Source organism: Saccopteryx bilineata, chromosome 5, assembly GCF_036850765.1.
Source record: "Saccopteryx bilineata isolate mSacBil1 chromosome 5, mSacBil1_pri_phased_curated, whole genome shotgun sequence".
In the NCBI taxonomy this organism is placed as follows: domain Eukaryota; kingdom Metazoa; phylum Chordata; class Mammalia; order Chiroptera; family Emballonuridae; genus Saccopteryx; species Saccopteryx bilineata.
In genome coordinates, this window is record NC_089494.1 from 188,416,820 (window position 1) to 188,438,774 (window position 21,955).

Sequence of the window (21,955 nt, forward strand, 5' to 3'; positions counted from 1 at the left end):
CTACATGAAATACTTGATGAATCGAGGTGAAAAGATCTGTGCTTTAAAAACTATAAGACATTGATAAAAGAAAATGAAGAAAACAGAAATAAATGGAGGGATATACAGTGGCCAAGAATAAGAAAAATAAACATTGTTAAAATGTCCATACTATCCAAAGCAATCAGTAATTTCAATGCAATCTTTATAAAATACCAACGGCATTTTTCACCATTGAACAATAATTCTAAAAGTTAGGTGTATCTTTTATTCATTTCTCAAATAGTTATTTAACACTTACTCTGCTAGCATCAAGGTAGACACTAGGGATATACAGACATATAGCTTGAACTTAAGGGGCTTATCAACATGAGAAAGGACCCAAGAGGAAAATTGTAAGAAGTATTAAAATAAGGGGAGATACAAAGATCTAATGTTCTTTTCTGATTCCAAATAAAAGTAAAGCACTAGATGTTGTAATAATTAGTAGGGCAAGGGAGAAAATAGACTGTATTCAAAGAGTTTGGATATATAGAACAAATAATTTTAAAATTTATATGGAACCACAGAAGACTCCTAATAGCCACACAACTTTAAGAAAGAAGAACAAAGTTGGAGGTACCATGCTACCTGGTATCAAGGCCATAGTAATCAAAACAACATAGTACTGGCAAACCCACACCTGTAAGGTCACCTAATCTACAACAAAGGAGGCAACAATATAGAAGGGGGTAATGGCAACCTTTTCAATAAAAGGTGTTGGAAAAACTAGAGCAATACATGCAAAAAAATGAAATTAGACCATTTTCTTACACTATATACAAAAATAAACTCAAAATGAATTAGAGAATTAAATATGAGACCTGAATCCTTAAAAAATCTTCCAAGAAAACATAGGCAATAAACATTTTGCCATTGGTCTTAGTATTATTTTTTGAATCTTTCTTCTCAGGTAAAGACAGCAAAAACAAAAATAAGCAAATGGGACTGACTATGCTAAACTAAAAAGCTCTTACATGGCAAAGGAAACCATCTTGAGATATCACCTCACACCTGTCAAATGGCTATTATCAATAAATCGACAAACAACAAGGGCTGGAAAGGGTGTACAAAAAAGGGAACTTATGTGCACTGTTGGTAGGAATGCAAATTGGTACAGTCACTGTAGAAAGCAGTATGGAGTTACCTGAAAAAGCTAAAAGTAAAACTGCCTTATGACCTAGCAATTTAAGTTCTGGAAATTTATCTGAAGAAACCCAAAACACTAATTCAAAAGAACACATGCACTTTTATATACATTGCATCACTATTAACATTAGCCAAGATTTGGAAACAGGCCAAGTGCGCATCAGTAGATGAGTGGATAAAATGGCTGGGGTTCATTTACACAATGGCATGTTATTTGGCTATAAAAAAAAAGAAAATGTTACTTTTTGCAACAGCATGGATGGACCTGGAGAGCCTTATGCAAAGTGAAAAAAGCCAGTCAGAGAAAGACAAGTTCCATATGATTTCACTCATATGTGGTCTTTTTAAGTTTTAAAATTAGTTACTAAAAGAAAAATGTTTTTTTCTAATGGCTATAGTAAAAGGGAATAAAGACAGATATTTTCTGAATTCAGGAAGAGTTTTGGTGACAGAATAATGTGGCACATATGTATAAAGAGATGAGCTGGCACGCCCACGATGGCCAGATGTTTCTTTCCTGGCTTTCGTTTCTTCCAGATGTACAGGGAACCAAGATGTAGAGTGTCATTATTAAGAAACCCCATAGAAAGGGAGAATATAAATTGTCAACATTCATTAATGTAAATCAAGCAAAGGAAAAATAATGCTCCATCATTACTATTACTTTTCAGCAATTCTCTGGAGTACCTTTCCTCAGAATTAAAATCTCTCCTAGTAAAGCATTGTAGGGATAATGATAAATGGAATGATTGATGTCATTTATTAAATAGTTCTTTAATTGCTATTATGTTTGTGTATTGGTTTAATGGGGCTCATTGTTTTTGGCATTAAAGACTCAGAAATTAGGTCTAGAAACAAAATATTTCTGCAGTGAAGAAAAAGCTATTAATATCAATTAAAGAATTTTTTCTCTTTCTTGACTAGCTGGTTCAAGTTAAGATCTATTAAACTCTTCTGTGGTCTTCCACAGTAAATTTTTGGTATCACCTTTTATTCTATTATGCTTTCTATTTCAGTTCTATTGCTTAGAAGCATTTCTTCTTTTTTTTTTTTTTTTGTATTTTTCTGAAGCTGGAAACGGGGAGAGACAGTCAGACAGACTCCTGCATGCGCCCGACCGGGATCCACCCGGCACACCCACCAGGGGGCAACGCTCTGCCCACCAGGGGGCAATGCTCTGCCCCTCTGGGGCGTTGCTCTTTTGCGACCAGAGCCACTCTAGCGCCTGGGGCAGCGGCCAAGGAGCCATCCCCAGCACGCGGGCCATCTTTGCTCCAATGGAGCCTCGCTGCAGGAGAGGAAGGAGAGGGGGAGGGGTAGAGAGGCAGATGGGCACCCCTCCTGTGTGCCCTGGCCAGGAATCGAACCTGGGACTTCTACACGCCAGGTCGAAGCTCTACCACTGAGCCAACCGGCCAGGGCCATAAGCATCTCTTCTAATTGTTTCTTCCTCCTCATTTTCCTACATCTAGTCTAGACCAGGCCTTTGTTATCTCTTGCCTCTGGGTTTGTTCTAGTCTTTGCTTATTTGAATCCATCCTTTGTTTAAAATCAAAACTCAGTTAACTGTCTCTTAAATGCCACCTTCATCCATTTACTCCTGGGCTCCAGAACTAGACAATAGGTGCTTATAGCTGCTTCTGACCTACAATATGGATTCTAAACTTCAAATTTTCTTTCAAATTAATTTGATGTCTTTATTGGTTCCCAACACATTCTGTTTTCTCCTAATTCTATTCCGTTGTTCTCATTGTTTCTCTAAGAATTACTTATTTTTCTCTTCAGCTTAACTATTCTCTACTAATTCTTCAAGGTCTTGTTTAAGGCTCATCTCCTCTGGAGGACTTTCATTCACATTTCCTTTGATTAACTTCTTTATTCTGCATGGTATTCACACAATTTAACACAGTATAAATACACAATACCAATACTGTATGTAAGTAAACATCATTGTTTATATGCATGGGTTTTACATCTCCAACCAGATGGCAAATACTTTCAGGTAAATTCTCTATGGCATAATTGATTTTCCAGTTTATCACTTTAGAATCTACTCATTAATAAGTATGCTTAGATTGATTAATCATCATCTATACTTTAATAATATACTTACCAAATATACATCCTTCATTTTTTCTTATAGTTAAAAATTTTAAGACCCAAAAGGGACCCCTGGCATTATTGTTCATAATTATTTATTCCTATCTTCCCTGTATGTGTAGTGTCCATACCCATCCCATTGATTTTAGGGGTTGGCCTTGAGACTCTTTAGTAAGTGGTCAGTTGGTAGATGTGACATATGCCACATTCATGTAAGAAGCACACAGGGCAGTTAATGTTTCTCTTAGCCTCCTTTACAACTGCTCTTTGCAATAAAAGCAGCTTGTCCAGGATAAGGCTGCTTCTCTAGACTAAACCCTGGAATAAGAAGCTGCATAAAAAAGACCTGCAGTTGACCCACAACTTGCAGTAGAACTTATCACGTCACAGCTCTTATGTTTCATGACTGAGAAATAACTTCTCAGTTGTTTGTTAAACAGAAAATCTGATTAAGACAGGTCCTTAGAGTTCATTTAAATTCCTGTTTTGCATATAAGCAAAGAGGCTTAGATTTTTAGTTAGCTAAAGGAAGAGTTATAACATAAATTCTGGACTAATGACTTATTTAAAATTTTTTTTAAAACACGAAACACCTGGCTTTTTGTTATCCTAGAATGTAGAGGAATAGAATCCTAGAAATTGGGGCATTAATAGTACCTAGAACTTCTCTCTTAGTCTCATACTGGCATTTAGAAAATATGCAGAAGAATACTACAAAATAAACAAAATGTACTATCAGTGTCAAATGGAATATACTTCTACTTGAAAGATATTTCTCTTAGGTCCAAGCTTCCTTTGTAGCAGATAGAATGGAATGCAGTGATCTTGTGAATTCCTCTCAGGCCTGACCCTTTCACACATATTGTTAATATTATATATACATTTCAAAATTTTTTATTAAACAACTTATAATAGAAAATTCTGATTTTAAGGTGGGTATGATTTTATTAAACTATCTCCTTAATTGTGTGAAAAAGTTTCATATACATTTTGATACCAAGTGATGGACTATAATATTCTTACCCTTCTCTTTCTCAAAATTCTGATGGCAATATCCTTATAATTATGTACTTCAATACATCAGGACTTTAACTTGTCCTGAAGTTTATAATATTGTGTGGTGTTCTTAGAAATAAATTAATTTTGCTAACCCTGGCACTTAGTTAAAAAATCCAGAGACAAACTGCACAGGTTCTAAAATAAATATTAACACACTACTTTCTTTTATACAACAATATTTTGAGAATATAACCAGGGATATGCAGTAATATTTCCCCTTTTATGTGGAACAAATAATAATACCTCAGTACATGTTTTAGGAAATGAATGTCAAATAACTACCTTTTCTGTTGTTATTTAATATGCTTCTTCAAACAAAGAAAATGAAATATAATAAACTAGATAAGATAATCAAGTGGATTTTTTCCCCTATATTTCCTCTCTTTTTATTTGGACCACACACAAATCTTACCTTTGTGAAAACACATCCCGGTAAGGACTGCCATGCTGCAATGCAATTCCATATCCCCGATCAGCAATGGTATTCCCAATAGTGTAAAAGGAACAATCTGGGTCATTGATAGCCACATACTCCAATACAGCTGCATCCCATACAAAAGCATAATTTCCATATTTTACCTGTAAAAATAAGAAGAACAAAAGAAGAAAATGGGATTTAATATAGGAATATTAAGTTATATAGACAGGATAAAATAGTATTTATTTAATTGTGCAAAAATAATAGGACCTATATATTTTTTTTTCATTTTTTTGAAGCTGGAAACAGGGAGAGACAGTCAGACAGACTCCCGCATGCGCCCGACCGGGATCCACCCGGCACGCCCACCAGGGGCGACGTTCTGCCCACCAGGGAACAATGCTTAGCCCATCCTGGGCATCGCCATGTTGCGACCAGAGCCACTCTAGAGCCCGTGGCTGCGGGAGGGGAAGAGAGAGACAGAGAGGAAAGCGCGGCGGAGGGGTGGAGAAGCAAATGGGCGCTTCTCCTGTATGCCCTGGCCGGGAATCGAACCCGGGTCCTCCGCACGCTAGGCCGACGCTCTACCGCTGAGCCAACCGGCCAGGGCAGGACCTATATTTCTAAGCACCTATACTGAATGAGAATTTGACTTTGGTTAATGTATAATTCTGTTCTCCTGGAAGCTTCATAAAATTAGAATGTTAACTAATGTTTCCAGGCAACACTGCTTATAGTAAAATGACCCCTGTGTAGTAAATGTCACCTGGACTCGCAGAACAATAAATGCATGAAAGGAAACCATGTCTTGAGGCTTCTCTGAATGCAGTAATTCCTGTAATTGGGCCTGTTGCTTTGGTGACCATGAAAGTAATGCTTTTGGAGTCATTACAAGAGATATGGGCTCCTGTGAGTTATTAGGCTTCTAGGCCAAGAAGGCTTTTGCTCCCACCAAATATAGGTATGTATCATCTCTTTGCAAGTGACCTATATTCCAAATAAATGTTACATGGAAGAAACCTCCTTGGGGGGAATTGTAATGAGAAAAAAAAGTAATTATCCAACTTTCTTTGTCATTATTAGGAAACACAACTTTATTCTGGTTTGTTTATAATATCTTTTAGTGATTATCTATTAGTTATCACTCATATCCCACGTTACAAATTTATCAAAAATAAAAAGCAATTTTAATAAAGCTTATTTAAAAAATTATTATACTCCTAGCTGTTTGGCTCAGTGGTAGAGTGTCAGTCTGGCATGTGGATGTCCTAGGTTTGATTCCCTGTCAGGGCACACAGGAGAAGTGACTATCTGCTTCTCCTCCCCTCATTCCCCTCCCCTCTCTCTCACTATGGCTCTCTCTCTCTTCTCCTCCCATAGCCATGGGTCATTTGTTCAAGAAAATTGGCCCAAAGCACTAAAGATGGATTGCTTCAGGAACTAAAATAGCTTGGTTGCTGAGCAATGTCCTAGACGGGCAGAGCACTCCCTGGTTGAGGGTTTGCTGGGTGGATCCCAGTGCAGATGCAGGATCTGTCTCTCTCACTTAAAGAAAGAAAATTATATATAAGTATAAAACTTAAGAAATTTATTAAATAAACAAAATAATTGTAATAAATATTTAGCTTATTTGTTTCTTGAAAGAGAAAGTTATTTTCTAGTAAATAAAATTAGGGAAAAGTAAAAATAAATATAAATACAGATAGTTGAAGTGATGCCAGCAAGACAGGGGTGTAAGAGATCTTAAGACTTATTCCCCCACAGAAACAACAATTTGAGAGCAATCCATGAATAAAAGTGCCCTTATGAGTCTTGGGATCCAGGTTGTGAAACTCTGGTGTTGGAGTTCAAGAGCGAGGAAGACTACTTTGAGAAGGCAGGCCCATAGCCCTTCTCAAAGTGGGGTGGATAATTTTGGTCCTGGATGCAGTTCCAGAAGCAGCCCTGTGCCCCTGTAGACTTGGCTCCAGATCTGTAAAGGAACAAGGCAAGGATGTCCTGTCACTACTTCAATTCAAAATAATCCTTTGTGTGTTAGCCAGAGCAATTAGATAAGAAAAAAGACGGTCCAAATCACAAGAGAAAAAGTGGAACTTTCTCTGTCTGCAGATGACATGATCATACATGTAGAAAATTCTAAAGACTAAACAAAAATAAGTTAAAACTAATAGACAATTTAGTAAAGTTACATGATATAAAATCAACATTCAAAATCAACAGCATTTTTATATACAAACAATGAGATATACAAAAAAGTAAATAAAAAGGAACATTCACAATAAAACCAAATAAAATAAATACTTAGGAAGAAACTTAACCAAAAGAGTAAAAGATTTGTATACTGAAAATTATAAAACAGTGAGGAAGGAAATTAAAGATGACAAGTAAATGAAAAGACATTCAATATTTATGGTTTTGACAATTAATACTGTTAAAATATTCATCCTACTGCAAAGTGATCTACAGATTCAATGCTGTTCCCATCAGAACTCAAATGGCATTTCTTACAGAGGTAAAAAAAAAATCTGAAATTAATATATAAACACAAAAGACCCAAAATAGCTACAGTAATTCTGAATAGGAACAAAAAGTAGGTGGCAAGCACTATACTGCCTGATTTCAAAATACGCTATAAAACTACAGTAATCAAAACAGTATATTACTAGCATAAAAACATAGAGATTAAGGGATCAGAATAGAGATTCCAGAAATAGATCCATACTTTAATGTTCAACTAATCTTACACAAGTATGCCAAGAAGACACAATGGGGGAAGAAATGCTTCTTCAATAAATACTGTTGGGCCTGACCTGTGGTGGCGCAGTGGATAAAGCATCAACCTGGAAATGCTGAGGTTGCCGGTTCAAAACCCTGGGCTTGCCTGGTCAAGGCACATATGGGAGTTGATGCTTCCTGCTCCTCCCTGCCCTCTCTCCACTCTCTATAATGAATAAATAAAATCTATAAATAAATAAATAAATAAATAAATAGTGTTGGGAAAACTAAATATCCATATTCAGGAGAATGAAATTAAACCCACATCTCATATCATATACCAAAATCAACTCAAAATGGATTAAAATTTTACACAAAAGACTTGAAACCATAAAACTCCTAGAATAAAACAGAAAAAGTGTCTTGGCATTTGTCTGGACAATGATTTTTGTTTTTTTGTTTTTTTTTAATAAATTTTTATTAATGTTAATGGGATGACATTAATAATTCAGGGTACATATATTCAAAGAAAACATGTCTAGGTTATCTTATCATTAAATTATGTTGCATACCCCTCACCCAGAGTCAGATTGTCCTCCGTCACCCTCTGTCTAGTTATCTCTGTGCCACTCCCCCTCCCCCTAACTCTCTCCCTCCCTCCCTCCTACGTCCTCCCTCCCCCCACCCCTGGTAACCACCACTCTCTTTAGACAATGATTTTTGAATAAGACACAACCGAAAAGCAACAAAAGCAAAAATAAACCAATGAGATTGCATCAAATTAAAAAGCTTCTACACAACCAACAAAATACTCAACAGAGTAAAAAGGCAAGCTATGAAATGGGAAAAAAATGTGCAAACCCTACATCTAATAAGGAATTGATATCCAAAATATATAAAGAACTCTTAAAACTCAATAGCAAAATAATCAAGTAACTGGATTAAAAAATGAGATAAGGACATTATTTAAAGAGGACACAGAAAAGGTCAAAGATTTATAAAAAGATTCTCCACATAACTAGTTATTAGGGAAATAAATGCAAATGTAACTAAAATGAAATATCATCTCAAATCTGTCAGAATGACATTGCAAAAAAGACGTATTGGTGAATATATGGAGAAAAGGGAACACTTGCACATTATTGAAGGGAATGTAAATTAGTACAGCCATTATGGAGGTTCCTCAAAAAACTAAAAATAGAACTACCATATGATCCAACAATTCCAATCTTGGAGATATATCTAAAAAAAATAAAATCAATATCTCAAAGAGATATCTGTACTTCTGTATTCATTACAACATTATTCACATGAGCCAAAAAATGGAAATAACCTAAATGTCTATTAGTGGACGGATGATCAAAGGAATATATAATGGAATATAATTCATATTTACAAAAGAAGGACCATTTGCAACAACGTGAATGAACTCAGAAAACATTATGCTAAGTAAAATAAGCTAGACAAAGACAGACAAATTCTATGTGATCTCATCTGTGGAATCTAAAATACATGAACTCAATAGAAGCACAGAATAGAATGGTGGTTGCCGAGGTTGGGGGTGGGAAAAATGGAGAGTAATTGGTCAAAAGATACAAAGTATCAGTTAAGCAAGATGAATAAATTCTGAAGACTTAATGTAGAGTGTGGTGAGTATAGTTAACAGTTCTAATATGTACTTAAAATGTGCCAAAAGGGTAGATCTCAAATGGTTTCGTGACAAACAAAAGTAACTGTGAGGTGATGGATGTATTACTTACCTTCATGTGGTGATAATATCGTAATGTTCATGTATATCAAAACATCAAACTGAACACTTAAAAATATATATATACAAGTGTTTGACAATCTACCTCAATAAAGCTAAAAATACAAATGACTAGAAATAAAAGAAAATATTCAGAAATAAATTAAAAATAATATGAATACTTTTATAGAAATATAACTAAAATATCAATCACTTTGATAATTTATTGGGGAAAAAATATCAAATATTTTCCAGAAGTAGAAACTTTTGTAGCACAAAGAGCTAAATTATTTTGATTATTAAACTATATGAAAAATCCAGAAATCTCAAACTTGTTCTTCCAAAAGCATCAGCAAGTATGTAGATTTTAATGATATATTACAAGAATAATGTAGTATTATTAAACAGGAAAGAGCCTGACCAGGCAGTGGTGCAGTGGATAGAGCATCGGACTGGGATGCGGAGGACCCAGGTTCGAGACCCCGAGGTCGCCAGCTTGAGGGTAGGCTCATCTGGTTTGAGCAAGGCTCACCACCTTGAGCCCAAGGTTGCAGGCTTGAGGCAAGGGGTCACTTGCTCTGCTGTAGTCCCCTAGTCAAGGCACTTAAGAGAAATCAATCAATGAACAACTAAGAAGCTGCAATGAAGAATTGATGTTTCTCATCTCTCTTCCTTCCTGTCTGTCTGTCCTTATCTGTCCCTCTCTCTGACTCTCTCTGTCTCTACCCCAAAAATAAGTAAATAAATAAATAAATAAAAATAAAAATAAATAAACAGGAAAGAGCAACACTAGTTCAGTATTTGGAAGGTTACTGGGATAATATATCTTAAAAATGAGGCTTTATTTTTTTATCTTATTTTTATTAATTTTAATGCAGTGACATTGATAAATCAGGGTACATATGCTCCAAGAAAACATCTCCAGATTATTTTGACATTTGATTATGCTGCATACCCCTCACCCAAAATCAAATTGTCTTCTGTCTCCTTCTATCTGGTTTTCTTTGTGCTCCTCCCTTCCCCCCACCCTCTCCTTCTCCTTCCTCACCCCCTCCCCACCCCTCCACCCCACCCCCTGTTACCATCACATTCTTGTCCATGTCTCTGAGTCTCATTTTTATGTCCCATCTATGCATGGGTTCATATAGTTCTTAGTTTTTTCTGATTTACTTATTTCACTCCGTATAATGTTATCAAGGTCCATCCATGTTATTGTAAATGATCCAATTTCATCATTTCTTATGGCTGAGTAGTATTCTATAGTATATATGTACTAAAGCTTTTTAATCCACTCGTCCTCTGTCAGACACTTGGTCTGTTTCCAGATCTTCGCTATAGTGAACAATGCTGTTATAAACATGGGGGTGCATTTCTCCTTCTGGAACTGTTCTATGGTGTTCTTGGGGTATATTCTTAAAAGTGGGATGGCTGGGTCAAAAGGCAGTTCAATTTTCAATTTTTTGAGGAATCTCCATACTGTTTTCCACAGAGGCTGCACCAGTCTGCATTCCCACCAGCAGTGTAGGAGGGTTCCCTTTTCTCCACATCCTCGCCAGCACTTATTCTGTGTTTTGTTGATGAGCGCCATTCTGACCGGTGTTAGGTGATATCTTGTTGTGGTTTTAATTTGCATTTCTCTAATGATTAGTGATGTTGAGCATTTTTTCATATGCCTATTGGCCATTGTATGTCCTCTTTGGAGAAATGTCCATTCGTTTCTTTTGCCCATTTTTTGATTGGATTGTTTGTCTTTCTGGTGTTGAGATTTATAAGTTCTTTATAAATTTTGGTTATTAACCCCTTATCAGACATACTGTCAAATATGTTCTCCTATTGTGTAGTTTGTCTTTTTATTCTGTTCTTATTGTCTTTGGCTGTGCAAAAGAGACACTTTTTAGTTTGATATAGTCCCATTTGTTTATCCTGTCTTTTATTTCCCTTGCCCATGGAGATAAATCAGCAAATATATCGCTGTGAGAGATGTCGGAGAGCTTACTGCCTATGTTTTCTTCTAAGATGTTTATGGTTTCACGGCCTACATTTAAGTCTTTTATCCATTTTGAGTTTATTTTTGTGAATGGTGTAAATTGGTGGTCTAGTTTCATTTTTTTTCAGGTTGCTGTCCAATTTTCCCAACACCATTTGTTGAAGAGGCTGTCTTTACTCCATTGTATGCCCTTAGCTCCTTTGTCAAATATCAGTTGTCCATAGAGCTGTGAGTTTATTTCTGGGTTCTCCATTCTGTTCCATTGATCTATGTGCCTGTTCTTATGCCAGTACCACACTGTTTTGAGTACAATGGCCTTGTAGTATAGCTTGATATCAGGAAGTGTGATACCTCCCCCTTTATTCTTCTTTTTTAAGATTGCTGAGGCTATTCGTGTTCTCTTTTGGTTCTATATAAATTTTTATGTGATCTATATCTTTAAAGTATGTCATTGGTATTTTAATTGGTATTGCATTGAATTTATAAATTGCTTTGGGTAATATAGATATTTTAATGATGTTTATTCTTCCTAACCATGAGCACAGTATATGCTTCCACTTGTTTGTATCTTTCTTGATTTCTTTTATCAATTAGGCTTTATGAAAATTTTAAATGGCCTTTCAACAGACACAAGAAGACTTGACAAAACTGAAAATTATTATTTATCTATTCTCCTAGTAAAGTAGAAATAAAGAAATTCTTCTTTAATGAGGTACAGGATACTATCTCAAAAATGTAGCAAGCCTTTTGGAAGCTGAAACTCTAATGGAATTACCATTAAAGGCAATAAAATAATGCCTATTATTACCTTTAAGGGGGGAAAATATATGGTGACAAAAGATGATTTGACTTTGGGTGGTGGGCACACTTGAAACCTATATAATATTATAAACCAATTGAATCTCAATAAATTTAATTAAAAATAAAACCCTACATGAGTGTGATCATTTTAGCCCATAGAAGATGGCAGGAAACAAAAATCTTGCTTTTCTATTAATACATTAGGAAGATATAATTTGAGTGAATAAAAATAGTCATTTACACTAAATGCCAAGAAATAAATTTAATAATATATTACTAGGGAGTAAATAAATTTCAATACTTTACTGAATGAAGAAGTAGTGAACATTTTTCTAGATAAAGATACAACATATTTCTAAAGAAATAAACACACAACTGTAAAAAAATTGTCAGTTTTCCTCAGGTTATTTGATACTTAATTCAATCAAAATAAAATGTCCAATGAATATTTTTAAATTTATTAAAATATTTGCATATTTAATTGGAATAAGTGGAAAAAACAGCAAAGAAATTTTGAAAATAAAAAATAATGATCAGAGACTTAGACTACTGAGTAGTAAAAATGTTGTAAAGCTTAAAAATAAAATAGCATGGAACTTGCCTGCAAATAGAAAATCTGTGGAATAGACCAAAAAATGTACAAAATTGATAAAGGTATATAAATGTTATATATAAACTCTATTACACAGACCATAATTCCAATCAGTATGGCGAATATAAAATATTTTTAAAAATTTGATTAAGATAGGTGATTATTTCAAAAAGACCAAAATTAAAGTACTGTGTCATATTATATACAATATGTATTTAGTGTAATTAATTCATTATAATAAAAAAGAAGCCAATTTTTTAAAAAGCCCACAACACTAGAAAAACATGCTAAACTGTATTTTTCCGATACTGGGAAAAAAAGGGACATCTAAACATAGAAGTAAAGAATAAAAATGTAAATAAATATTTAATATATTCACTGTCTTTTAAATAGATTTCCTTAGACCAAGCCAACATTAGATACTCAATAAAAGTTTTGTAAAAAATATGTTCTAAATCCTTTAGACCAGTTTCCTCTTCTCAGTGAATACTTAACATCTCTTCTTGGAAGAGAACCCAAACCAAACCATGAGATATTAAAACAGATAAAAGATTTTTCCCTGAAGAAATAATTCCATGCAACTATTCATGAAGAGTTTACTAAACACTAGAAACTATCTTAGGAACTAGGCTTCAGTGCCTAAATGTGATGTTAAATTCAATACCATTAGAATTACCAGGGGAGTCTTATGTAAAAAATGTAAACTCCAGATATTAACCCAACTGATTGCCTTGGAATGGTTGATGTTCAAGGCCTTGGAATAAACATTTTGACAATTTTGAACGCTGGCAATCTTGACAGCTGATGTATACCAATTAAAAAATATTTATTGATCAATTTTAGAGAGACACAGAAATGGTGATCTGTTTCTATATGTGCCCTGACCAGGGATTGAACCCACAACCTTTGCATATCAGGACGATGCTCTATCCAACCAAGCTATCTGGCCAGGGCACCAATTTTTGAATAAAAAATTATTTTAATAAAAATGAGAAAGATAATCAGGAATAATATTCTAGACATGAGGCTTGTTATAATTATAGAAACTGGCAGGTTCTTGGAGAGTTGGTATGGGAGAAGGGGAAATTCTTGTAGGTTTTCTCTACATTGATTATGTATAGCCACAGGATTATCTCTCAATCCTTCCTCCTTTTCTTTTATCTTTTGCACTAATCACTGTACAGAAGAAAAAAATAATTTTCACTCTACCCTTCTGAGTTCTTAGCTGAGACCTCTGTAACAAAAGGAAAATAAACAAGTTTGTCAACATTTGTACCTCATGTGGATATGTCAGAGAAAAATGAGTAACTTAAGTAAGTGGCTTAGAACTTAGTATTAAATACCATCTAAATAGGGAAGGAGGAGGAGGAAGTAGGTCTCGTAGGGGAGAGTGAGTGATTGTAGGAAAACTTAATGGCCTTTAGAAAAATGGGTGGGAAGAAAAATATTTTTAAAACTTAAAGAGGGGAAAAAAGAAAAAATGGATGGGAAGTATGATAGCTCGTAACAAAGTTTGTCTGGGAGTGGTGTTGACTTCTGGTTTCTTCTTCATTGATGAGACTCTTTATTCTCTGGTTGATGAAACTCCTGGGGAGGAAATTTATGACAATTGGGTTCCTTTTATGTTTAGGCAAGTGAGGGAAGTTCAGAGAAAGCCACTCCCTACTTTTGCTATTTTTCAAGTACTTTACAGCTCAAAATAATCAATATACGAGAAGGGCATATTTTGGGGTAGCATATTTTTCTACCCCTGATCACCAACTATTTTCTTCTGTTTCAAACAGTGACTCAGGTTTTCTGGACTCCCTTGCAGCTTCTTTAAATCATCAAGAGACCCTCCCTTATTGTGGATGTATTGCCTTTCTGTTAGACAAGTGTTCTAATGGCCTGACCTGTGGTGGGGCAGTGGATGGAGCACCCACCTGGATTGCTGATATCGTGGGTTTGCAAACCGTGGGCTGTTCTAATCAAGGCATATGCAGGAAGCAACAAAAACCAGTGAATGCTTCCTGTTTCTCTCTCCTCCTTCCTGCTTCTGTATCCTCTCTTTAAAATCAATAAATAAAATTTTTAAAAAAGCAAACTAATATTGTTGCTACTGCAACAATTTGTGAACTGCAGAACTCTATTTAAATGTACCGTAACATTATCATAGCCTTTATATCCATGTTTCTAGTAATTCTAATCTCACAAAGCATTGTGAATGCATTTTTTAAAAAAGAAGCATTGAAACTGTATGATTATAGCCTGTTGCACTTCCAATAAAATGTTGCATACATAGTAGTCTAAACTATTTTAGCTTTTAAACATATCTCTGGCCTTTTTTTATCTACTAAAACAATCACTGTCTTTTGGATGGCCTTTAAAAATCAATTAAAACTACCTAGAAAATAACTCATCAACAAAACCTAGAGTTACTTTTCAACAGAATACATAATTGAAGATTTGGTACAGAAAGTTTGCAATTCTAGGTGACAGATATTACGTAAACATTGTCAACTAGTCTTGGTTCTTGAGGTCATGTTTGGATAAGCAGCTGAATCACGGGCCATTGATTTATTTATCAGTAGATTCCATGCCAGTAAACTGCTTCATACCAGGTTAAACAGAGGGCAAAAGTGGATCTGAGAACATCATGTCAACATCCCCCAGTCCTCATTTGTGAGGAAGGGAAAAGAATCCAAAGTGACATCGATCTCCAATATTATCAATCTCTGGTCCCCAAAGGAGAAATACCAGAATGCTGTGGTGATTGATGGACCTTGCTAGCTACTGATGCTCAATACCGGGTCCTCATAGAAGTGCTGAGATGTCAATAGCCTGTGATAAATGTCTCACTAAGATAATGCTAGGAGCTAAGTTTTCTTCCATTTCTGTCATAATCTTTCCTTGAATTCCACCTTACTAACAATCATTATGCATTAATTTTAAAATCCTGAAAGTGAGTAAAAACTGGGTCCCTCCCCTGAGTAGTGGAGATAGGTCAAGTACTAGTTGCTGTAACACAAAGCATATTATAGTAAGTGCCATAAAAGAAACTTGAAGTGTTAAAGTGATTTAAAGAAAACTTAATTTTCATTGAATCAGGACAGACTGCTCCAACGCTCTGGCAACTGAAATAGTTGTACAGGAAAGCCCCAAGTATTTAATTCCTTATCTTCATTGCCTAATTGATTAAATATAGATATCCTTTGGAGACCATTTCTTGTTCAAGCACACTCTTTCAACCTTCCAGTTTTCTGCAATTTTCCATCTGTCAGTTGAAGAACTGTGAACATTCCATGCTATTTTCTCAAATATTTGCATTTCTTGCCAAGTAAACTGAAGGATGGGAAAATTTACACCTATGCTTCTCACCGTGTTATGATTATAGCACGTTTCTCTTCCACTGTAGAGTCTTTGTGTCCTGTATGCCTCTGTTCCAACATCTCTGTATCATGATTTAACGCTGAAGGTACTTTTCTTTACAATTCATTAAGCAGCAGTCTCCTTTAATAACCGCAGAAGCCAAGGCCATAAACAAAGAAACTTTTGCTACTTTCATCACTACCTGTCATCACAATGACTTTGGTTTTAATTTGAAAACCATATTCTTTCTCATACAAATCTTTAATTTTAGAAAATTCCTTAAATGCTCACTTCAAAATCTCTCGCTACTGAAAGACATAAATGGTTATCCTTTCTTATTAAAAAAAAGAACCCCATTGAGAATGATTTTGAAAAGATGACATTTAAACCAAAGGGTAAGATAAGATTTCCCCTTACTGCAGGAGGAATATCCTCACACTGTCCTCCATTTCTTCCTCATGATAATAAATAACATTGATAAAATATATCTTCACTCAAAAAATGTCTTCTACACCTAAATTTATTTGTTCTTTACACTGTGGGAAAACTGATATTGTGATACTTAACTCATAAGTGCAGTAACAAAAGTTGATAAAAAATTGTGCAAATTATTAGTCATAGATTTGGAATTTGAGGTCAAGGCTATTTATTGTTTATGCCTTTTTCACTACATTAGAGATATAATTCTGGGAGATATATTATAAAAATGCAAAAACATTTGAGATATGTTTGTCTTTGTCATCAATGCATAGCTTATCTAGTTTCAGAAATATGTAAATAAAAATAATGCAACATATTATGTGGCAAGAGCCATAAAAAGGATGCTACTCCTTTAAAGTGATTTGATAACATTATTAATATAAATAAGAGCTGAGTTTTTAGAAAACAGGTTGCTTATTTGTCAAAATTATTGGAATGAATGAATATCTCTTTTATATAATTCTGGACTCCTGAAGCCTGTTAAATTTGTGACTATTGCTAGCTAAGTATTTCTGATTTTCAGGATTAAAACCAAAGCAGAGATTTTTAAAATTAAAATAAAGGCTGCAGGATAGATATTTATTAATTTTGGACACCAAACGATAATTAGGAGACTGATGTGGAATCCCTGGCTGGGTAGCTCAGTTAGTTAGAGCATCATCTTTATATGCCAAGGTTGCAGGTTTGATCCCCAGTTAGGGAACATATAAGAATCAACCGATGAATGCATAAATAAGTAGAATAGCAAATCAGTGTTTCTCTCTCTCTCCCTTTCTCTCTCTTTCTCCCTTACCCCTTCTCTCAAATCAATTAAAATTTAAAAAAAATAGAACAATAGGAGAGAAACAAATTCTAACCTTGCACACTAAGCTGCTAACTTTTTTTTTACTACTTAAACTAATGGTCAGTGGGGGATAAAGTGATCGTGAATTATAGGTGTGAAGAATTATGATTAACCCAGATATCTAAACTAGTCCTCATAATTTATTGCACACATAAGTCCTTAACATGGGAATGGCTCTAATATTTATGATGTATAGTTCTAGGTGGTGGTGGTCCCACTTTAGGCAAATTAATAATTTAGCATCATTCATCAATTCATATAAATTTATCCAGCACAATAAATTATGCCCAAGTCCAAATTTTAGTTCTTAAGACTGACTTTTAACATATATATGGTTTTGTTTATTATTGCCTTAATTGTTGACCTATCATATTTTATCTGCTCTTATTTTGAAATTTGAACTTGTGTTCCAAGATAGGCATCACAGTGCACAAATTTCACAAGGAAGGTATAAATGTGGTTAAAATAAATATCAACTTATTTATAAAATAACTTTTTAACTTAGAAGAAAACCTGTAAATCTTATCTTTTGCCTCTGTTTTCTGAGGTTACTGAAAATTTTTTTTTAAGTTTTTAAAAGCACTCTGGGAATGTGTAAAACTGAGCACTGCTTCCTTCTCTTCCATTGGAAACATTATTTTCAAACAAATGGCTGCTACAGTAGAAGGCAAAGGTTACTAAAGCCTGGAGTTCTGGAAAGAAAGTTCTGTGTGGGAAAGAACTGGTGATTCTCTTTTTCCTGTTGGATGAGTGCTTGAGAATGCCAGTGGAACCTCAAAGGAAAAGCAATGGAGAAACTGAATTTGGAGGATTGTGTGATTTATAGAAATCTGTGGACCTCAAATCCTCTTGCTTGCCTTCCTTTCATTTGTCACCATAAATATGTTTGTTTTGTTGCTTTTAAATTTTCCAGAAAAGAGCTGAATAAATTGGTAGAGATCTCCCAGTCCTGGAGTTTGGGGCAGACCAGGAGATTGCAGAACCCTAGCTCCTCCAGGTTATCAGAAGGGGTATTCTGAATCACTTTCTCCTAGACTACTAGCCCATGAAAACAGAAGGCATTCTATCTTCTGTAATTAACAAGGCTGTCAATCTCTAGGATAATCCAACAATCAAACTTGAGTCTTCATGACGAGGGAAAGATGAATAAGAACAAGTAGAATGCATTTTGGGGAAATAGACAAAATACATACAGTTTATAGGATAGGGGCTGAAAGTGACTATTTTGTAGCAGATGGATATATCATAGATTATCTGTCTTCTGCAGTGGCTGTCACTATTTTTGCTCCTGAATGCTTATGTTGGCAACTGTGACATGCTCTTGACAGTAATGAATCATCCATTATTCTGTGCTAAGATTTAAGGGTACAACCTGAGTGCAATGTAATCATGACTGTTAATAGATCTTTACCTGTAAATTAACTGTTTTTCTTGGTATCAAGATGATGCTAATTTAATTTTCAACATTGTGAATACTGTAATCATTTCTTCCTAAGAGTTCAGATGATAAAAGTGAGAATGATGATATACTAATATGAGAATGACCCAGACTTTGACTGTGTTATCTTATTATAATAGGACACAAAAAACAAAACAAGGTGCTGTGAAAAATGCAGAAAAGAATTTTGTTGGCAAACAAGTGTGTAAGGCTTGCTCCCTTGTACTTTGCTTGATTGGCGCATGAGCATGAGGCAGCACCACATGTGTATAAGTCTATGTAAGGCTGCAGGTGCTTGCCCTCAGAGCAGCAGATTGTAGATTATGGATTGCCTGCTGCCACTGGAAGGGGCCATATTTTGCTTCTGTTTGCCAGAGAAGGGTTTTTCCCCCCAGCCTGTTTGCTTATAAGCCCTGAGAGAGGGAAGTGGTTTTCCCTGCCTGCTTGCTTGTCCATCAAGACTGACTGACTCTAATAAATGGAATGGCCCACCATTTTCCAGCTACACAGTGCCTTTACCATCTGCTCAAATTCAATGTGAATTTGCATGGCCCTAGCCACAGGCCTTACAAATTTGTAATTTGGTGTGTGAATAGGGAATGGGAAAGACTCACAAGATTCTAAATGAATCAGAAGTTTGTGTGTCTCCGCAAAGACACCGAAGCTCAGTGGAAAATAGCAGCTGTGCCCCCAAGGGGGATAAGTGGTTATGAAAAGAGACTTGGTGGGGTGGTGAACACACAGGCAGTGTGCAGATGATGTGTTGTAGAATTTTGTACCTAAAACCTGAATAATTTTGTCAAACCGTCTCATCCCAATAAATTCAATAAAAAGGAAAAAAATAAATTGTCCACAGGAGAAAATAAATGAAAATAACAGCTGTGGAATTAGTTTCAGTATATCATGTGAACAAACATTTGTTATTATATTGTTCCCCTGGTAGCTCTAGGAAACTGAGTAAAGCTTTTTTTTCTGATTCAAAAGTTTCAAATAAAGTGTGCTGTGAAAAAACAAAAGGAGAAAAATTTGATAACAGATGAGCTGAATCTTTATAGTGTAGAGCTGATTTTTTTCAGATTTCATGTTTTCCACATTAAGTTATATGTCACATAGTGACCATACACAAAGGAATTATCCTTCTAACTCTTACATATTTTGATTTTAAGTAGTGTCAAACTATTTTCTTGATTTCTATAAAGATTTTAATAATATTGTATAATAAAAGTCTACTGATATCCAAATACAAGATTTCTCTCTGAATATTCTGTAGATATAGCAATGTAAATTTTGGCAAATTCCACTTAGTGGGTGAACTTCTTATCAAAGAAAATGAAAAGATCTTATCTGCAAAATGTTCTGCGCACCTTATCTATAATACTGCAACAAAGGGGGTGGAAGGATTTGTTTACCTATGACAGTGAAATTTTTTTAATTTAAAATTTGGGGTACTTTTTAGTTTTCTCACAATGTGAAGAAACACTTAAACAGATTCATTTAATAGAAATGGAAGAAGATGGTCTTAGATGTGCCTACAAGGTGGCCATTCATTTTTAACATGTTAGATTGCCACGAAATCACAATTTCCCATTGTGGGACAAGAACGTTTTCTAATTTGAAAATACATTCAGGATGGCAATAAAGAAAAAATGGGTTACAGTAAAATAGAAAATATATGCTGTCCTTCCAAACTTGTTGGATCATTTTTGAAGAAACCAGAGGGTGCCTAGAAAAAGATAAACTGATTGCACTTGAGTTGTTCAATTTTATGACAAAAATTTACAGTAAAAAAAATAACATATATTTTCGAAATAAGACTAGTTCAGAACAACAACAAAAAAAGATAGACAACAGTAGATGTTAACCGAGTTAGATAGCACTTTCTCAATTTCTTTACAAAAACTGTAACTTCTTTGGAATCCAGTGTTGAGTTCACAAATTCAAATTGCCTTTGTATATCCTAACATCATTTTCCTAAAAAAAAAGAATTTTAACTTACGATGACATTCAGTGTGCTTCAGAGTGTCTATAAATGGTGGCTATCTTAGCCATATTTAGCCTATATGATGACTTTATTGATGCAAAGATTACAGTCAACAAGATTTGGTCTTAAAAGCAAGCTTATATGAACACTTTTTTTTTTTTTTTGGAGAGCTGGGAACTTATTTATACAAGTTACAATACCTGCTATTGCTAATAAGTAAATTTCTAAGTATTTCATGATCAACCTCTGTTGTTAAGAGCATATTTAGCTTGATGTCATTACACTGCAATGACAGCAGAATCAGTATAATGTGGGCTTGATAACAGCAGAGCACACACCAAACCGAAATTTATGTTTAAATATATTCAGTTTTATCACTGTATAATAGAAAAAGAGAATTTCATAAAGGTTGCAGGCAATTCAGAGAAGTGCTATTGGAAATGGAAAAGAAGGAGTCAAATTATCCTACCATGTTATGGGACAGAAATATGTCATTGCTCTTTGTTATTAAATATAGTTAATAGCACTAGTGTATCTATGTTTCCCTTTTAAAACATCTTATATGTCATAAATATAGTCACAATATTTCAATATATTAAGGAGTTAAAAAAATTAAAGATAACTGTTTTATAAGAGAACAGAAAGAAACCATGTTAAAATATTGTTATATTTTAATCACATATATTGTTTGTTTAATTAGTACTACTTCAGTCACAACTATTTGAGAGTTCAGTAAAATAGTCTTATTGTTTTATTTAAATAATAGCATTTTATGATAAATGAATAATACATAATACTATGTAAGTTCCAATACATGTCTATTTTCATATTAACGTAATACCATGTATGTATAATTATTTATTGCACATTATATTTTTATGTATTTTTTTTTGTCTGGTGTAACTGTTTTCTAGGTTGTTTCTAAAAAATTGGTGAATTAATGAATGTTGTCATAATTTACTATGTGAGAGAAAATAATGTGAAATATTTTTCTCATCCCAAATAAAAATAGTTTTCAGTTGAACTAAATAGTTCAAAATTAAATTCTAAGAGCCATGAAAGGAAATCTAGGCTGGCCTATATAATAGAGGGAAAGACATTTAAACCAACATATGAAATTCAGAAAAAATATATAAAGCAGATTTTTTTACATAAAACATTTTCAAACACATTTGTATGGCAAAAGATACACACGCAAACCAAACAAAAGCCCAACAGATTTGCAAAACAAAACAAAAAAGGAACACTGGGGACAAAGTGCTGGTATTTATAAGTATA

At 34.4% G+C, this 21,955-nt stretch overlaps 1 protein-coding gene across 2 annotated transcripts in view; it reads right to left on the reverse strand.

Moving 5' to 3' along the window:
• Positions 1 to 21,955, reverse strand: part of GRID2 (glutamate ionotropic receptor delta type subunit 2) — a 1,655,975-nt gene that overhangs the window by 176,517 nt on the left and 1,457,503 nt on the right. For both annotated transcript variants that reach the window (XM_066279539.1, XM_066279540.1), the window contains one exon: positions 4,739 to 4,905. In XM_066279539.1, the coding sequence (XP_066135636.1) occupies positions 4,739 to 4,905 (167 nt within the window). The remainder of the gene's footprint in view (positions 1 to 4,738; positions 4,906 to 21,955) is intronic.